The following is a 13,909-nucleotide window of genomic DNA, read 5'->3' as shown; positions in this document are numbered from 1 at the left end:
ATCACGATTAATTGCATTTTGTCCATAGTTAACTCACAATTAATTGCATTTAATCACAGATGGAAATAAGTTTTTATCTATAATAAGTCGGGGAAATCTATTTGTGGTAAACGATTCGATGTGCAACTACAACGATAATTACATGAAATTTTATGTAAAGGATATCAATTTGGGGGCGGGCCGGCCTGGCCCGGCCGGAGGTCCCGCGCGAGCAAGCATATTTTTGTGTTACTATTTTTCTTTATTATTAGCACATTAGCTCTTAAACTCGCCCACAAACGTTTAGCAAATACAAAATGTGAGCAAGTGAGACCTCTCACACTAACATGTTTTTGTTTATTTGTGTCAGCTCAAATAAGATTTGTTTATTTATGATACTGGTTTTAAATACTAAAGTACTAATATACTATACTAATATAAAATACTAATACTGTTTGAGAGTAAAAAGACTATTTAGGAACATTCAGAAAGGACTATTATTAAAGACTTTATGAAATGTACAAATGAAAATACCTAAAACAGGGCAATAGTCATAAAACATTTCATCGTAATTGCAAACCTAATGTCATTTCATTTCTCTTTTAAAACACATTAAAATACATAGAAATTCATCATTATATTACAGAAAATATTATTTTATTACAATACTTTAACTATTTCCACAGTTTTTGAATGTTTAATGCGATTTGTCCTACTTCTTCGACGGCCAGTGAACGCACCGATGCACCGTTCTCCGATGTAGAGGGCCGTATGGACGTATTTGGATGTATTTGGATGTATTTCCCCCCTTTTTCTTTCACCTCATACTTGCTCCCGAATGCCGGTACTATGTGGGAATGCACATAGGTAAGAAAGGTAAGATTTGATGACTTTGAGTGCTAATGTGCATCATTGTGGTAGTTTCATGCTAAATGGCTAACGCTAGCAAAACACCGGACTTCAGCCACGTCACCACAGAGACATCCCGTCAATAGCAGCTGGAACTCCAATTTAGCTGGCAGTTCAATGCCAACATCAGCAGAGAGATGTACAAATGTGGAAAACACAGTGGAAAATGGGATATGGAGTACGTGGTTAAGTTTTGGGGGCGATCCAGCTAGATCAGCCGGCTGGGGGGGGGGGGTACACCTTGGACCAGGGGCCACACCTTGGACCAGGGGCCAGCCAATGGCACGGCGCAGGAACTATGATGAACTATGGTGCCCGGCGGAGGTCTGCGTTCTCTGAGTTCTTCTCTAGTTGAGTATTGCTGTAACTGAGTGAAAGAGTAATGGAGTACATTACAGTACTTCATTTCTCCATTGAGTGTTACCTAGGCTGCGCTTCCTTTCTCCACCGCTGGGTGGCGGACTAGGACAACATTTCTATGTTAGAGCGCTGAATTAACATACAGCCACGAGTGGAGTACATTTCGGCGGAGAGTAGTACTGTTAGTACTTTGAGTTTTTGAGTACAGATTGGGATGAAGACCCAAAAATCTAAACTTCTTCAAAGAGACTTTTACACTAGTGATGACTGTCGGTGTGTGTGTGTGTGTGTGTGTGTGTTGGAGTCAGTTGACTTCCTGTCAGGACTGGCAGAGAAGCAAATTGAAAACAGACGTTCTCTCTCTCTCTCTCTCTCTCTCTCTCTCTCTCTCTCTCTCTCTCTCTCTCTCTCTCTCTCTCTCTCTCTCTCTCTCTCTCTCTCTCTCTCTCTCACTGAGTCCGTTTGTTTCCATTCGTCCAGAGACTGGAATCCTGGAATCCCACAGTGAAGACCAAGAAGAGGCAAAGGGGGACAGGTTCGACCAAACTTTCCGTTGGAGTCCTGACATCTTATGACACGTGAGTACTGCCGCACTTAAGTTTTTTATCATGTAAATGCCATGTAAATACTGTATGTCATGTATATGACATGTGATGTAAACATGTGATGTAGTCCAAAGGGGTTTCCAGTAGGGTTGGGCGATATGGACCTTAGTATAAATCAGGATATTTTTAGAATGTACCACAATATGATGTTACATAAAATGTCAATTCAGCAGAGTCTTGTATAAAAAGCTACAGAGCTTGATATAATATCATGAAATAGACCTCTGCACGCATCGCTACTACATCTCCAACCTACATCTCCAACCTACATCTCCAACCAGCTATAATGCCTGTGCTTGTCATGAAGGAAGATGTAGTCACCCATGCCAATTCTCCTACATATGGAAGATATTTTTAGCACACTCTTGTTTTCTTTACGCAGACACGGGGCAAGCAATCTTGGTCACAGAAGTGTGTCCCGTGTGTGTGTATATTTACGGATAAGATGACCTGCGCTCAGAAATAAATGTGCTTCTTGTGTTTTTTCACTTCCACGTCATCATCAGGCCCTGTAAAACCTTCCTTACATTAAAGCCCTGAAATCAACTTGGTCAAAACATCCTCATCCAGCCAGTCGCACAACCACACACGCTAACCCCGCTTTCTTCCATTCGCTCTGGAAGAGGAGATCCAGCCAACTTCGCTGCGTTTATCAGCAACTCTGCCTGTTTCGTGAGGAGGGGATGGGTCAGTGTTTAGAAGGATTTTGTGCCACGACTGAGCGGTCTGCCGAGTAAATACTTCCACACACAAACGTTCCTTCTCCTCACCATGAACGGAATATCCACATCTTGTTTTTCTTTGCATTTCTCTTGCACGCATAATAACCACTTTGTTGTGTCTATGAATGCATCTCGCTGTCCGCCTAGTGATAAAGAGGAAGTGTGGCGTCTGTGACGAAAGGACCAGAGATTAGGGGAGCGCCGATGGATCGGCCCCAGATCGGTATCGGCCGTTATCAGTTAAAAAGGACAGTGTCGACATCGGCTGATATTTGCTTTAAAACTCCGATCCCCTCCACCGATCAGTTCCGCCCCCGCTGCAGCATCCAGAACAGAGCATGCCCGCCATGTGCGGGACTTCCAGTCTTTGAGAGAGTGATAGTTCTGCACCCTGCAATACGTGCCTCAAAACTAGGAGACTGGTTTGCTGTGGGACCCATGGAGGGAAAAGCCCAAAGAGGAAGAAGAAGTTCATATTGTATATTCCATCCTTTATTCATGTACATTCCACATGTCTTATTCAATCATAAACCTGTCACATTCAGTTTCATCTGTTGAAATTGCTTCTGAAAAAGGGACCCAAGCACATATAGCCGATGTTATGACACTTTTACAGTTCAAATGTTGCAAACATAAAATAGGGTACGTGTATCAAAAACAGTCTGGCCCCCCAACCTCATTCATCATCCTTTCACTCTTTGTGCTCGACCCCCAGTGAGAGGCTGACGTAGAGGATCTATGACACGCATACTTGGCCTGGGAGGAAAGAACCCACAAAAGCACAGGGACAACATCCTCGCCTACGTTCCATGGCCTTCCGCTGCCTTCACTCATCGCATTTCTTCACACCGACGTCCTGCCTCCCCAAAAGCCCTCAGACTAGCTAGCATGCTAACATGCTCACAATCCCATGAGCATGAGCATACACAACAACAAACAACAAACAACAAAACCTTCCCTGTCACACTCACTAGCTATGCTGGTGTCCGTCACACGACAAACAGGAAGTTTGACACTGCTGCACTTCCTGTTTGGTGAGTAGCAACACCTGAAAATGATCAACTGCATCCTGATTGGCTGGATAGCCTGACTGTGTGTGTGTGTGGGTAGGAATGCTCCTGCTTCATCCTGAGGGGGGTGTCACACTGGAGATGCTTCCACTCGCCAGCCAGGTTCTACTCAGCCCTCACTCAAACTTCACTGTGGTCAGTAGCACCCGTCTCTCTCTCTCCCATGGCACCCGTCTCTCTCTCTACCGTGGCACATGTCTCTCTCTCCCATGGCACCCTTCTCTCTCTACTGTGGCACCCTTCTCTCTCTACCGTGGCACCCGTCTCTCTCTCTCCCATGGCACCCGTCTCTCTCTCTACCGTGGCACATGTCTCTCTCTCCCATGGCACCCTTCTGTCTCTACCGTGGCACCCGTCTCTCTCTCTCCCATGGCACCCGTCTCTCTCTCTACCGTGGCACATGTCTCTCTCTCCCATGGCACCCTTCTGTCTCTACCGTGGCACCTGTCTGTCTGTCAGGTGTATAGTGATGGTACCTGTCTGTCTGTCAGGTGTATGGTGATGGTACCTGTCTGTCTGTCAGGTGTATGGTGATGGTACCTGTCTGTCTGTCAGGTGTATGGTCATGGTACCTGTCTGTCTGTCAGGTATGTTCTGGTTGGGGTCAGGTGTCATGGCGTTTGCCTAGACAGGATTTCCATGATGACGGGATTGTGGTGGACTACCAGAAATCCAGAAGCGTCCTGCAGCTCTCCAATGCCACCTGGAGGAATTCTGGGAGATATGCGTGTGAGGAGTCCTCGTCCAATCAGATCAGACAGATGGACATCTTCATCCCAGGACGAGGTGACCTGTAACCTTTGTTGTAATGGAAGAGTTGTCATCATGGGCCTGATGATTTCTTTTGTCCCCCTCAGGTCCAGACGAATGGTTTGTTCCGCTTGGTCCAGGTGTGGTGATGAAGGAGAAGGAGGAAGACACAATCCCGTGCGTCGTATCCGACCCGCTTCTGAACGTCAGCCTGTACGAGCGTGGAGACACAATTCCACTTCCTGGAATGAAGTACGAGCCTGCTCACGGCTTCACGGGTCACCTGAATGACTCGTCGTACGTGTGTGTGGCGTCCAACGGTTCCGAGCAGACCCAGTCACAGGTGTACTACGTTTTCAGCATTGTAGGTGAGTTTGGAGCCTCCACTCACCTGTTCGTCTGACCTGTCTGTGGCTCACCTGTGTGGCTCACCCGTCAGTCGCCAAGGAGATGCAGGTGGACTTGATAGCTTCCAGCACAGTGTTGAAGCGAGGAGAACCTCTTACTGTCAACTGCACGGTCCAAGACACCGAGATGGTATATTTCTCTTGGGACTTCCCACGCAAAAAGGTAACCTAGTCTCCTCCCACATATGACTTGATTGACAGGTGGCTCAGTCTCCGCCCACGTAGGACTTGATTAAGTGATTTGTTGGTGTTTTTACAGGAAATCGAGCCACTCACGGAATTTCTGCCCAATGAAATTCGTTCCTTTGTTAGCATCCCGGCAGCAAGGCAGTCAGACTCTGGTAGGTGTTGATGATGCGTGAGTTGAGCAGCTGCCCCGGTAAGCAAGGATGAGGTGTTTGTTGCAGGTGTGTACGCATGCTCGGTGCAGGAAACACTTCAAGGGCGAACTGTGGAAAAGAACATGACTGTAACTGTACTGGGTGAGAGCGCACACACGTGCACACACACGTGCACACACACGTGCACACACACGTGCACACACACGTGCACACACACGTGCACACACACGTGCACACACGCTTACAGGTGGACTGTCTGCAGACGGAGGCTACGTTTTGGTGCGCCCGTCACATGACACCAACATGTCATGTGTCATCCACCACACGGTAGAGCTCCGTGTGCTGGTGGAAGCCCACCCTCCCCCCACTATAGTATGGACCAAAGACGAGCAGGGTGTCGTCACGGAAACAAGCTCAGTATCCATCACACACGTGGCAGGCAGCAGGTAAGAAGGCGAGGACGGCGTGCCAATCAATCAATATTTCAACCAATCACCATACGGATGACGGCAGCTACGTGAGCACGCTGACCGTGCGGCCAGTCCGTCTGAATCAGACAGGATGTTACACCGTGACCGCTTCAAACCAGGATGCCCAAGATGAGGTTGTCTTCCACCTGGAGGTCAAAGGTCAGACAATAATGATGATCCAACTTTATTTCATTTCTCTGCTCACGCTTCATTGTGTGTGTGTGTGTGCAGCACCCCCCAAAATAACCTTGCTGACGGAGTCGAGCAGCCAGGCCATGCTATGTGTCAGTGAAGGCGCCCCGCCCCCTTCTGTCACCTGGTTCACATGTCACAGTGCGGATGGGTAAAGGATACGCACACATACGCCCACGCACACACTAACAAAACAAGGTTGGTGGCACATCAGTGGGCCTGTCACGGTACATGTTGTGGGACAATAGTTGTCCTACAGATGATTTTTTGGAGGGCATTATTTCATGAATGTAAGATAATATGTGTCATAATAATGCCCTATTGAAAGCAATGAGGTTGAATTCCTACCATTGTCTTTGGAATGTCATTCATTGAAATCAAATGAAGTCAACTAAGAACATAATAAATTCAAGCAAAAAAACACAAAATAAAATGGACTCTTTCAGCACCTAAATGAAAATCACAATGACAAACAAAACCGATACAAAGTCAGAAAACTAAAATGGAGTATCAAGTCTCTGTAAAGAAAATGAGGATTATGATGATTATGATGATAATTATGATTCTTATTCCTTAAAGGGGATGCTCATTTTTGGGCTCTTTGTGTTGAGTTGTGGAGAGCAGCTACACAACATAACCAGCACACAAAGCTTTCTAGAGCTTCCAGAATCTGCAGCTAATTCAGATGGACCACCTCCAGGCACACCCCCTCGGCTGTGGTTGCTTTACGCTCCCAAGTGCTCCCAACTTCATAGGAGTGGATAATAAAGGTGGTGTATCTTTTAACATCCATCCATACGTGTTGGATCCCCAATCCCATCCAAAGTAACGACTGGACAGTTCCGAGTTCTCAAGAAAAGAGGTTACTTCAAGATGTTTCTCAATGCTAAGTAGCTTTAGCATTTTAGCATTAGCTTTTATACAGCATGGGTGACGTCTAATGTGCTCTGCGGGACTACCAGTGGGTAAAACAACACAGCCACTGATTATGGTGGGAAAAGGCAACAGCATCACAGCATCGGGTGTGCCTGAAGCAACGAAGCGAGTGGGTGAAGAACGGGGACTGCAAAGAGGACAGAAAATCGAAAAATAGGTGACAGAATTGTTTGTGTGCAGGTGCGCTAACGGGACAGGAAGCTGGAGGAGCCAGTCCGCTGCCTCCGAGGGTGTGGTGCTGCAAGAGAGCATCACTGTCATGGCGGACGAGGGTCTAACCCAGGTAACCGTCACCTCACCCTTCTTTATTATACTTACTCTATTTTCCAGTCAGCACCAATTCCAACCTTTCTTTCACTCCTTCTTATTAGTTGGCAATCATCTTCATACATTTCTTCTTGTATTGATTGTTCAAAACCCTTCATTCTTCTCCACAAGCAGTCTTCTATTCCTTGTCCTTTTTTGACTATCTTCCCCCTTTTTCCTGCTTTTCTTACTGTGGAGATTTTAACACAGAGTTGAAGGAAGGTACCATGAAAACACAAAACAAGTGCATTGTGGGTGGTTTATTCTCCCACAAATGAATGCTAACAGATATTATTATCAACATGTTTGAGACCAAATAAAGCCCAGTTCTGATAAGACATCATAAGAATAATAAATACTACTAATAATACAGCTGACTGACTTGTCTATTTAAGTCACGGCTAAAAAATCAATTTAGAATAAACAACATATTCATACATTATACATCATCGCCTGTGTTTCTCCCATGCAGGTGCGCAGCGTGCTCACTCTGCAGACTCCAGCTTCCTTCTTCGCCGTCCGCTGTGAGGCCTCCAACTCTGCCGGGAGACGAGCCAGAGACCTTCGCCTCGTATCGGCTTGTACGTTATGGTGCTGGTTGATGAGTTTGACAGGGCATGCCTCGCTTAGCAAGTACACTGGTCATAGTACTCTTGCTCTAAGTACTCAGCAACCGCTTCCTGTCCAGCTCTTTTGTCTCAGGTGGCCATGTTGGCGCCGGTTCTCATTCTGGTTGTCATCGCCATCATCTTCCTCATCATACTCATCATCCTGTGGAGAAAAGTGTGTATTGTTTGTACTTCTACCGCACACGGAGTGTACAAATGGAATGGTATTCAAAGTGTACATTTGCTGATTGTAACAAACACTAAAGTTACTTTGTAGCTCACTGTAATAGTAATACCAGTATCAGCAGTACTGCTGCTTGTAATCACAGTGGTACTAGTAAGATTAAGATTAAGATATGCCTTTATTCGTCCCTCAGTGGGGAAATTTGTATTGCACAGCAGCAAGAGTACAGAGTCAGTTAAGCAAGTAGTAGGTAGTCATAGTAATATATTGTTCTAGTATCAGCAGTACTGCTGCTTGTAATCACAGTGGTACTAGTAGGTAGTCATAGTAATATGTTGTACTAGTATCAGCAGTACTACGCTTGTAGTAACAGTGGTACTAGTAGGTAGTCATAGTAATATGTTGTACTAGTATCAACAGTACTGTTGCTTGTAGTAACAGTGGTACTAGTAGGTAGTCATAGTCACAGTAATATGTTGTACTAGTATCAGCAGTACTGCTGGTGGCAGTAACAGAGGTACTAGTAAGTAGTCATAGTAATATCATGTACTAGTATCAGCAGTACTGCTGGTGGTAGTAACAGTGGTACTAGTAGGCAGTCATAGTAATATGTTGTACTTGTATCAGCAGTACTGCTGGTGGCAGTAACAGTGGTACGAGTAGGCAGTCATAGTAATTTGTTGTACTAGTATCAGCAGTACTGCTGGTGGCAGTAACAGTAGTACTAGTAGGTAGTCAGAGTAATATCATGTACTAGTACAGGGGTCGGCAACCTTTTCTGTGAAAACAGCCATTTTACCACCTTGCCCACTAAAGAAAAATAGCCTGGAGCTGTAAAACATAGCTTTAAAAGAAGGTCTTCTAAAGTCTAAGAAGAGAATAGAAGAAATAGAAATGCAAATAGAAATATAAATAGAAATAGAAATAGAAATGGTGGATGGAGTACTCTTGCTAGTATTGAAGATAAACTTACGTAAAATTACTGTAAACTTATCTGATTTGTTTACTGCGGCGCAAACAAGTTCCCATGCTGCACTTTTTAAAATGATCTCCAATTTATTTTATCGAAATGTCAAACAGAGAACTGAATCGCATCTTGGCTGCTCATCCTCAGGCTCGTCCAATCACCTAACCTCGCCCACCCAGAACTCAGCCAGGATGCATTCACGGTCTTATACAAAGTTGGATTTTTTACAACTCGTTACAAAGACTTGCGTTTTCCCCACTCGGGTGTTAAAAAATATTCCAGCGTTGCAAAGGGAGCCACAACGAAGAGGCTGAAGAGCCACGTGCGGCTCTGGAGCCGTGGGTTGCTGCCCCCTGTACTAGTATAAGCAGTACTGCTGCTGGTAATAACAGCGGTACTAGAAAAGAAGCACTAGAGAAGTATTTGTACTTGAGATATTTTGCTAAGTTTTTGCTTTCAGAAGCCTGGATATCAAGTTGGTTGGAGGCTGATTGGTTCTGTGAGTCCTGATGGACAAGACCACACCTACCTGGACCCCGCCCTCCTGCCCTACAGTGCCTCGTGGGAAATACCAAGAGAAAACGTAGTATTAGGTACTTCCACGAGATACATGATGCGGCTCATAGACGCTGGTCCTGATGACGCTGTCTTCAGGTCAGGTGCTGGGTTCAGGTGCTTTTGGTTGCGTCATGGAAGCCACCGTTCCTGGTCTGCTCACATCCCAGACGCTGACCAAGGTGTCTGTGAAGATGGTGAAAGGTGTGTACTGTGTACTCTACTTGCCTGCGTGTCTTCACTCACCCCACAGTGGAGTCTTACATTTGTGTGTGTGTGTGTGTGTTCAGCCAACAGAGGTGCACATCAGTCTTTGTTGTCGGAGTTGAAGGTTTTGTGTCATCTGGGTCCTCATCTGAATATCGTCAACCTGCTGGGCGCTTGCACCACAGCAGGTGAGACGCCAATGAAAGCGTCTACGCCCCCTGCTGGTCCGCACCAGTTTCATGTTTGTTGGTTTTTCGTTTGAAGGTCCTCTCTATGTGATCACTGAGTTCTGTTGCCATGGAGACCTGCTGACTTACCTGCAACGCCACAGACACGCCTTTGTACATAACGACACACACGCTGAGAGGTTAACACACACACACACACACACACACATTCAGGTGCACACGCACAAGCATGAACGCACTATGTGATGTTGCAGAGAGGCTGATGGAGGTTACATGGACATGAACCAGCAGGAGGAGCTTATCGATGTGCATGACAACGTGCACCGTCTGGCAGGTGAAAGATGATTGTGATGATTGATGGCCTTCGTCAGACGTGTATGTGGCGTTTATCCAACCTGTCCTGCAATTTACTGGCCAAGAAGAAATCACATCTGCTGTCACTTCATTGAGATGATTTTGACGTAACCCTAACCCTCACCCAAACCCCCTTCAGACATTTGACCTGAAGCCTTGCACCCCCTACTGCACACGTCAAAACATAACCCTTATTATGTTGCTGAAGGTGGTTCACTCATTGGTTCATTCATGTTGTGGTCATGGCGGGTGAAAGTGTATTTAGCATGGTGACATGAGGATAACGTTGCCCATGAGCACTGATAAATACCGTAGGTAAGCATCATCCTACGTATCTTCTATTCCACATCCATTTCATTTGAGTATACTTCATTGATGAAGAGATGGCCCTTTATTCTTGTCACTTATACAGAAGAACAAGCCAAATTGTGCAATCATCCATCCATACATATACAACTTACTATGCAGTAGGACAAGAGGTGACAGGACAGGATGATTGGGCGATGAAGGGGGGGGGGGTTAGGAAGGGGAACAACACTGGAGGATTGACAGAAAAAAATACAATTCCAAACTAAGCTGCTAAAAAATGGGAGCACTTTGTGGGACTGTTAAAAAACCCTCGGCATACATTAGCATCAATAAAACGCTTTGCTAACACATTAACATAAACACAAGATTAGCGCCACAAAGGGGAAAGGTCAAAGGTCTCCCAGCGCGGCCAGCCGCAGCTACTGCAGCCAATTACGGCCCAAGCCGTGGTCCCTGTCATGCCCGCACCGGGGTGGGGGATGGGGGTGATATAGCGGCAAAGGTGTTGGATGAGGTGGGGTGTGACTGCGAATGCATCCATGTGTCTAACACGCTAACATAGTGGCTGTCTCCATCCCGTCATGGTCTCATCATTTAGGAAATGCGCTACTTTGCAGTGAAGTTATATCAGTGTGAGCCAGCTAGGTGGAACTAGCGACAATTCAATACACGGACAGTATTTAGGTGGAGTAGCAGCTTATTGAATATATCATAAAACATGAATGACGTTCCTGTGAAAGTCAATAATTATGCATAATTACGTACATTTTTATCTTTCTTTCTGTCTCCATACTTCCATCTTCTCAGCAAATGTTGTAGCTCCTCCTTCCCCTCGGTTCCAAGGTTGGCCCCCTACCATACTAGGTATCAAGGGGTGTATAGCCTTTAGCACTTACCCCTTACCCCTCGGTTTAAGGGGAATTGGGATGCCACTTAATTGTCGTGAACTAAGGGGTAAGGCCAAGGGCCAAGCGGTGGAATGGGGGTTCAGCCTAAATATGGGAAGGGATGTCATACATAAGGTACACCTACTTGTAATTAGTGTCATTTCCCTGCAGGCCAGCAGGAGGCGTCGCCGCTCTTCCTCAGTGACTCTGCTGTCCTTCAACCAAAGGACCTCCTCAGCTTCTCCTACCAGGTGGCCCGCGCCATGGACTTCCTGTCCTCCCGTAACGTACGCTCACACAGGTGACCGCTGGGGGGCTGCTGAGAAAAGTCTAGATGTGTTCCAACAGTGTGTCCACAGAGACCTGGCAGCTAGGAACGTTCTGGTGGGTGAGGAGGGGCTGGCCAAGGTTGGCGACTTTGGTCTGGCTCGGGACCTACTGAAGGACGAAAACTACGTAACCCGAGGACATGTCAGTTGATGACACGGTGACAGTTCATCAAGTGACAAAGTCAACATGTCAGTCTTTTCCCAGCAGACCTTGCTGCCACTCAAGTGGATGTCCCCAGAGAGCATCTTCCAAAATACTTACTCCTCCCAAAGTGATGTGTGGTCCTACGGAATTCTGCTGTGGGAGATCTTCTCTTTGGGTGAGACTCCTGCACCGGCCGGACCCGTGGGAAGAACTGGACCAGTCTTGTGTGTCTTTTGTCCCAGGTGAGAGTCCATACGCAGACCTTACCACGACCCAGGAATTCTACTCAGCGCTGAAGACGGGACACCGCCTGACACGACCACAACAAGCCAACTCCAACATGTAGGACAACATCATACCTCAGTATGACATCATACTTCATAACATGACATCATACCTCATACCATGACATCATACCTCATACCATGACATCATACCTCATAGCATGACATCATACCTTATAGCATGACATCATACCTCAGCATGACATCATACCTCAGCATGACATCATACCTCAGCATGACAGCATACCTCATAACATGACATCATACCTCAGCATGACATCATACCTCATACCATGACATCATACCTCATAGCATGACATCATACCTCAGCATGACATCATACCTCATAGCATGACAGCATACCTCATACCATGACATCATACCTCATAACATGACATCATGCCTCAGCATGACATCATACCTTATAGCATGACATCATACCTCAGCATGACATCATACTTCATAACATGACATCATACCTCATAGCATAACCTGTGTATGCATGTATGCTAACTTATGCATATATATATATATATATTATTTTTTCTTCTTTTTTTAAATCATGTAACACGTGAAATGGGGTGTGTTCAGTTACGGCATGATGAAGGCATGTTGGAGCGAGTGTCCTGGGTCCAGACCGCTGTTCTCGTCCTTGGTGGCCTCTTTGGACCTTATGTTGTCTGAGGACTACAGGAAGGTGGTGACCTCATTCCGGCCAATTATTGAAAGCATCCAGTCTCACTTTAAGTCTCCTTCTCTCCTTCCTTCCTTCCTTCCTTCCTTCATTCCTTCCTTCCTTCCTTCCTTCCTTCCTTCCTTCCTTCCTATCGCCCTCACAGATGTACACTAGGCTGATGGATGCCTTCCTGACACGCAAACGTCCGGCTGTGGTTCCATCCGTACTGGTGCCCACACTCGCCGAGGGATCCATGGACATGAGCAGTAACAGTCTGAAAATCCCACGATCATGTGATTCGGAACTTGAACTAGTCAGTTTCTCTGATTGCAAACAGGAAGTCCCAGCCCCAAAATGACAGTTGACCTGGAGGAGGCCGGTCCTTCTCAGGGCGTTTTCATCACTCCTGTCAGCATGGAGCTTCATGGCGATGCTGTACGGGATGCAGAAAGGTATGATGATGATGATGATAATAAAGATGAAGAGGTGGGTGACTGTTTCCCTTTCAGAGCTGAAGAACAGGAAGTGACATCAGCAGGCGTAGGTGAGGATCAGGAGGAAAGCTGCCTGTGAACAGATGCTCAACATAATCACATCATTTGATATTCATAACAATGCTTTTGGAAAAACTCTTTTTCTTCTTACTAGTAAAACATTTCCACCCACACAACCTGTAAAGTCAATCAGCACACCTCCCACATGGCCCCGCCCACTAAACACAACCGTCATCATCTCTGTAGCTCAACTTACTAGCCCTACTGGAATATGCATTTTTCACATGAGGATCTTAATCAGGTTTTAGGTTTTACAAGATGCAAAAGAAAGAAGGGGGAGTCAGACTAAAAACATTTGGAACTTATCAGCCTATTTCACTTCAATTGTTCTTTTCAAGAACCGCATGGTGGTCGAGTGGTTAGCATGTAGGCCACACAGTCAGGAGATGGGAAGACCTGAGTTGGAATCTTTGTTGGCCATCTCTGTGTGGAGTTTGCATGTTCTCCCCGTGCATGCGTGCAAAATTTAGCATTGTAGCTATTTTTACACTGGTCTTATGGTTTTGACCAGGTCTGTATTCCAGCTCCCTTTTCTCGTCAATTACCATTGTTCACTCAAGCTGTCCAGCTGTTTTGACCGCATTAATAAAGAGATATGGAATATACGTATATTTC

General features: G+C 45.9%; 1 protein-coding gene across 2 annotated transcripts; it reads left to right on the top strand.

Annotated features, from left to right (window-relative positions):
* The first annotated feature begins 751 nt into the window (after positions 1 to 751).
* LOC131138590 (platelet-derived growth factor receptor beta) lies at positions 752 to 13,883 on the top strand. Of its 2 annotated transcripts, XM_078787595.1 has the most exons (28): positions 752 to 855; positions 1,729 to 1,826; positions 3,550 to 3,609; positions 3,686 to 3,780; positions 4,233 to 4,431; positions 4,503 to 4,763; positions 4,835 to 4,965; positions 5,062 to 5,143; positions 5,210 to 5,284; positions 5,406 to 5,589; positions 5,657 to 5,772; positions 5,845 to 5,956; positions 6,922 to 7,024; positions 7,520 to 7,628; positions 7,736 to 7,830; positions 9,267 to 9,399; positions 9,461 to 9,565; positions 9,652 to 9,756; positions 9,833 to 9,935; positions 10,011 to 10,090; positions 11,478 to 11,593; positions 11,655 to 11,777; positions 11,844 to 11,955; positions 12,023 to 12,122; positions 12,656 to 12,761; positions 12,904 to 13,006; positions 13,078 to 13,192; positions 13,250 to 13,883. In XM_078787595.1, the coding sequence occupies exons 2-28, from the start codon at positions 1,820 to 1,822 to the stop codon at positions 13,311 to 13,313; spliced, it is 2,994 nt and encodes a 997-aa protein (XP_078643721.1). In that variant the 5' UTR covers positions 752 to 855; positions 1,729 to 1,819; the 3' UTR covers positions 13,314 to 13,883. The 2 variants fall into 2 exon arrangements, with proteins under 2 accessions (XP_078643721.1, XP_078643720.1); XM_078787594.1 differs by lacking the exons at positions 752 to 855; positions 1,729 to 1,826; positions 3,550 to 3,609; positions 3,686 to 3,780 and having other exon boundaries at positions 4,090 to 4,431; positions 11,841 to 11,955.
* The last annotated feature ends 26 nt before the right edge of the window (positions 13,884 to 13,909 follow it).

This window comes from Doryrhamphus excisus, linkage group LG21, assembly GCF_037039965.1.
Source record: "Doryrhamphus excisus strain RoL-2023G ecotype Guam linkage group LG21, RoL_Dexc_Guam_v1.1, whole genome shotgun sequence".
NCBI lineage: Eukaryota > Metazoa > Chordata > Actinopteri > Syngnathiformes > Syngnathidae > Doryrhamphus > Doryrhamphus excisus.
This window is presented reverse-complemented; position numbering and strand designations above follow the sequence as displayed.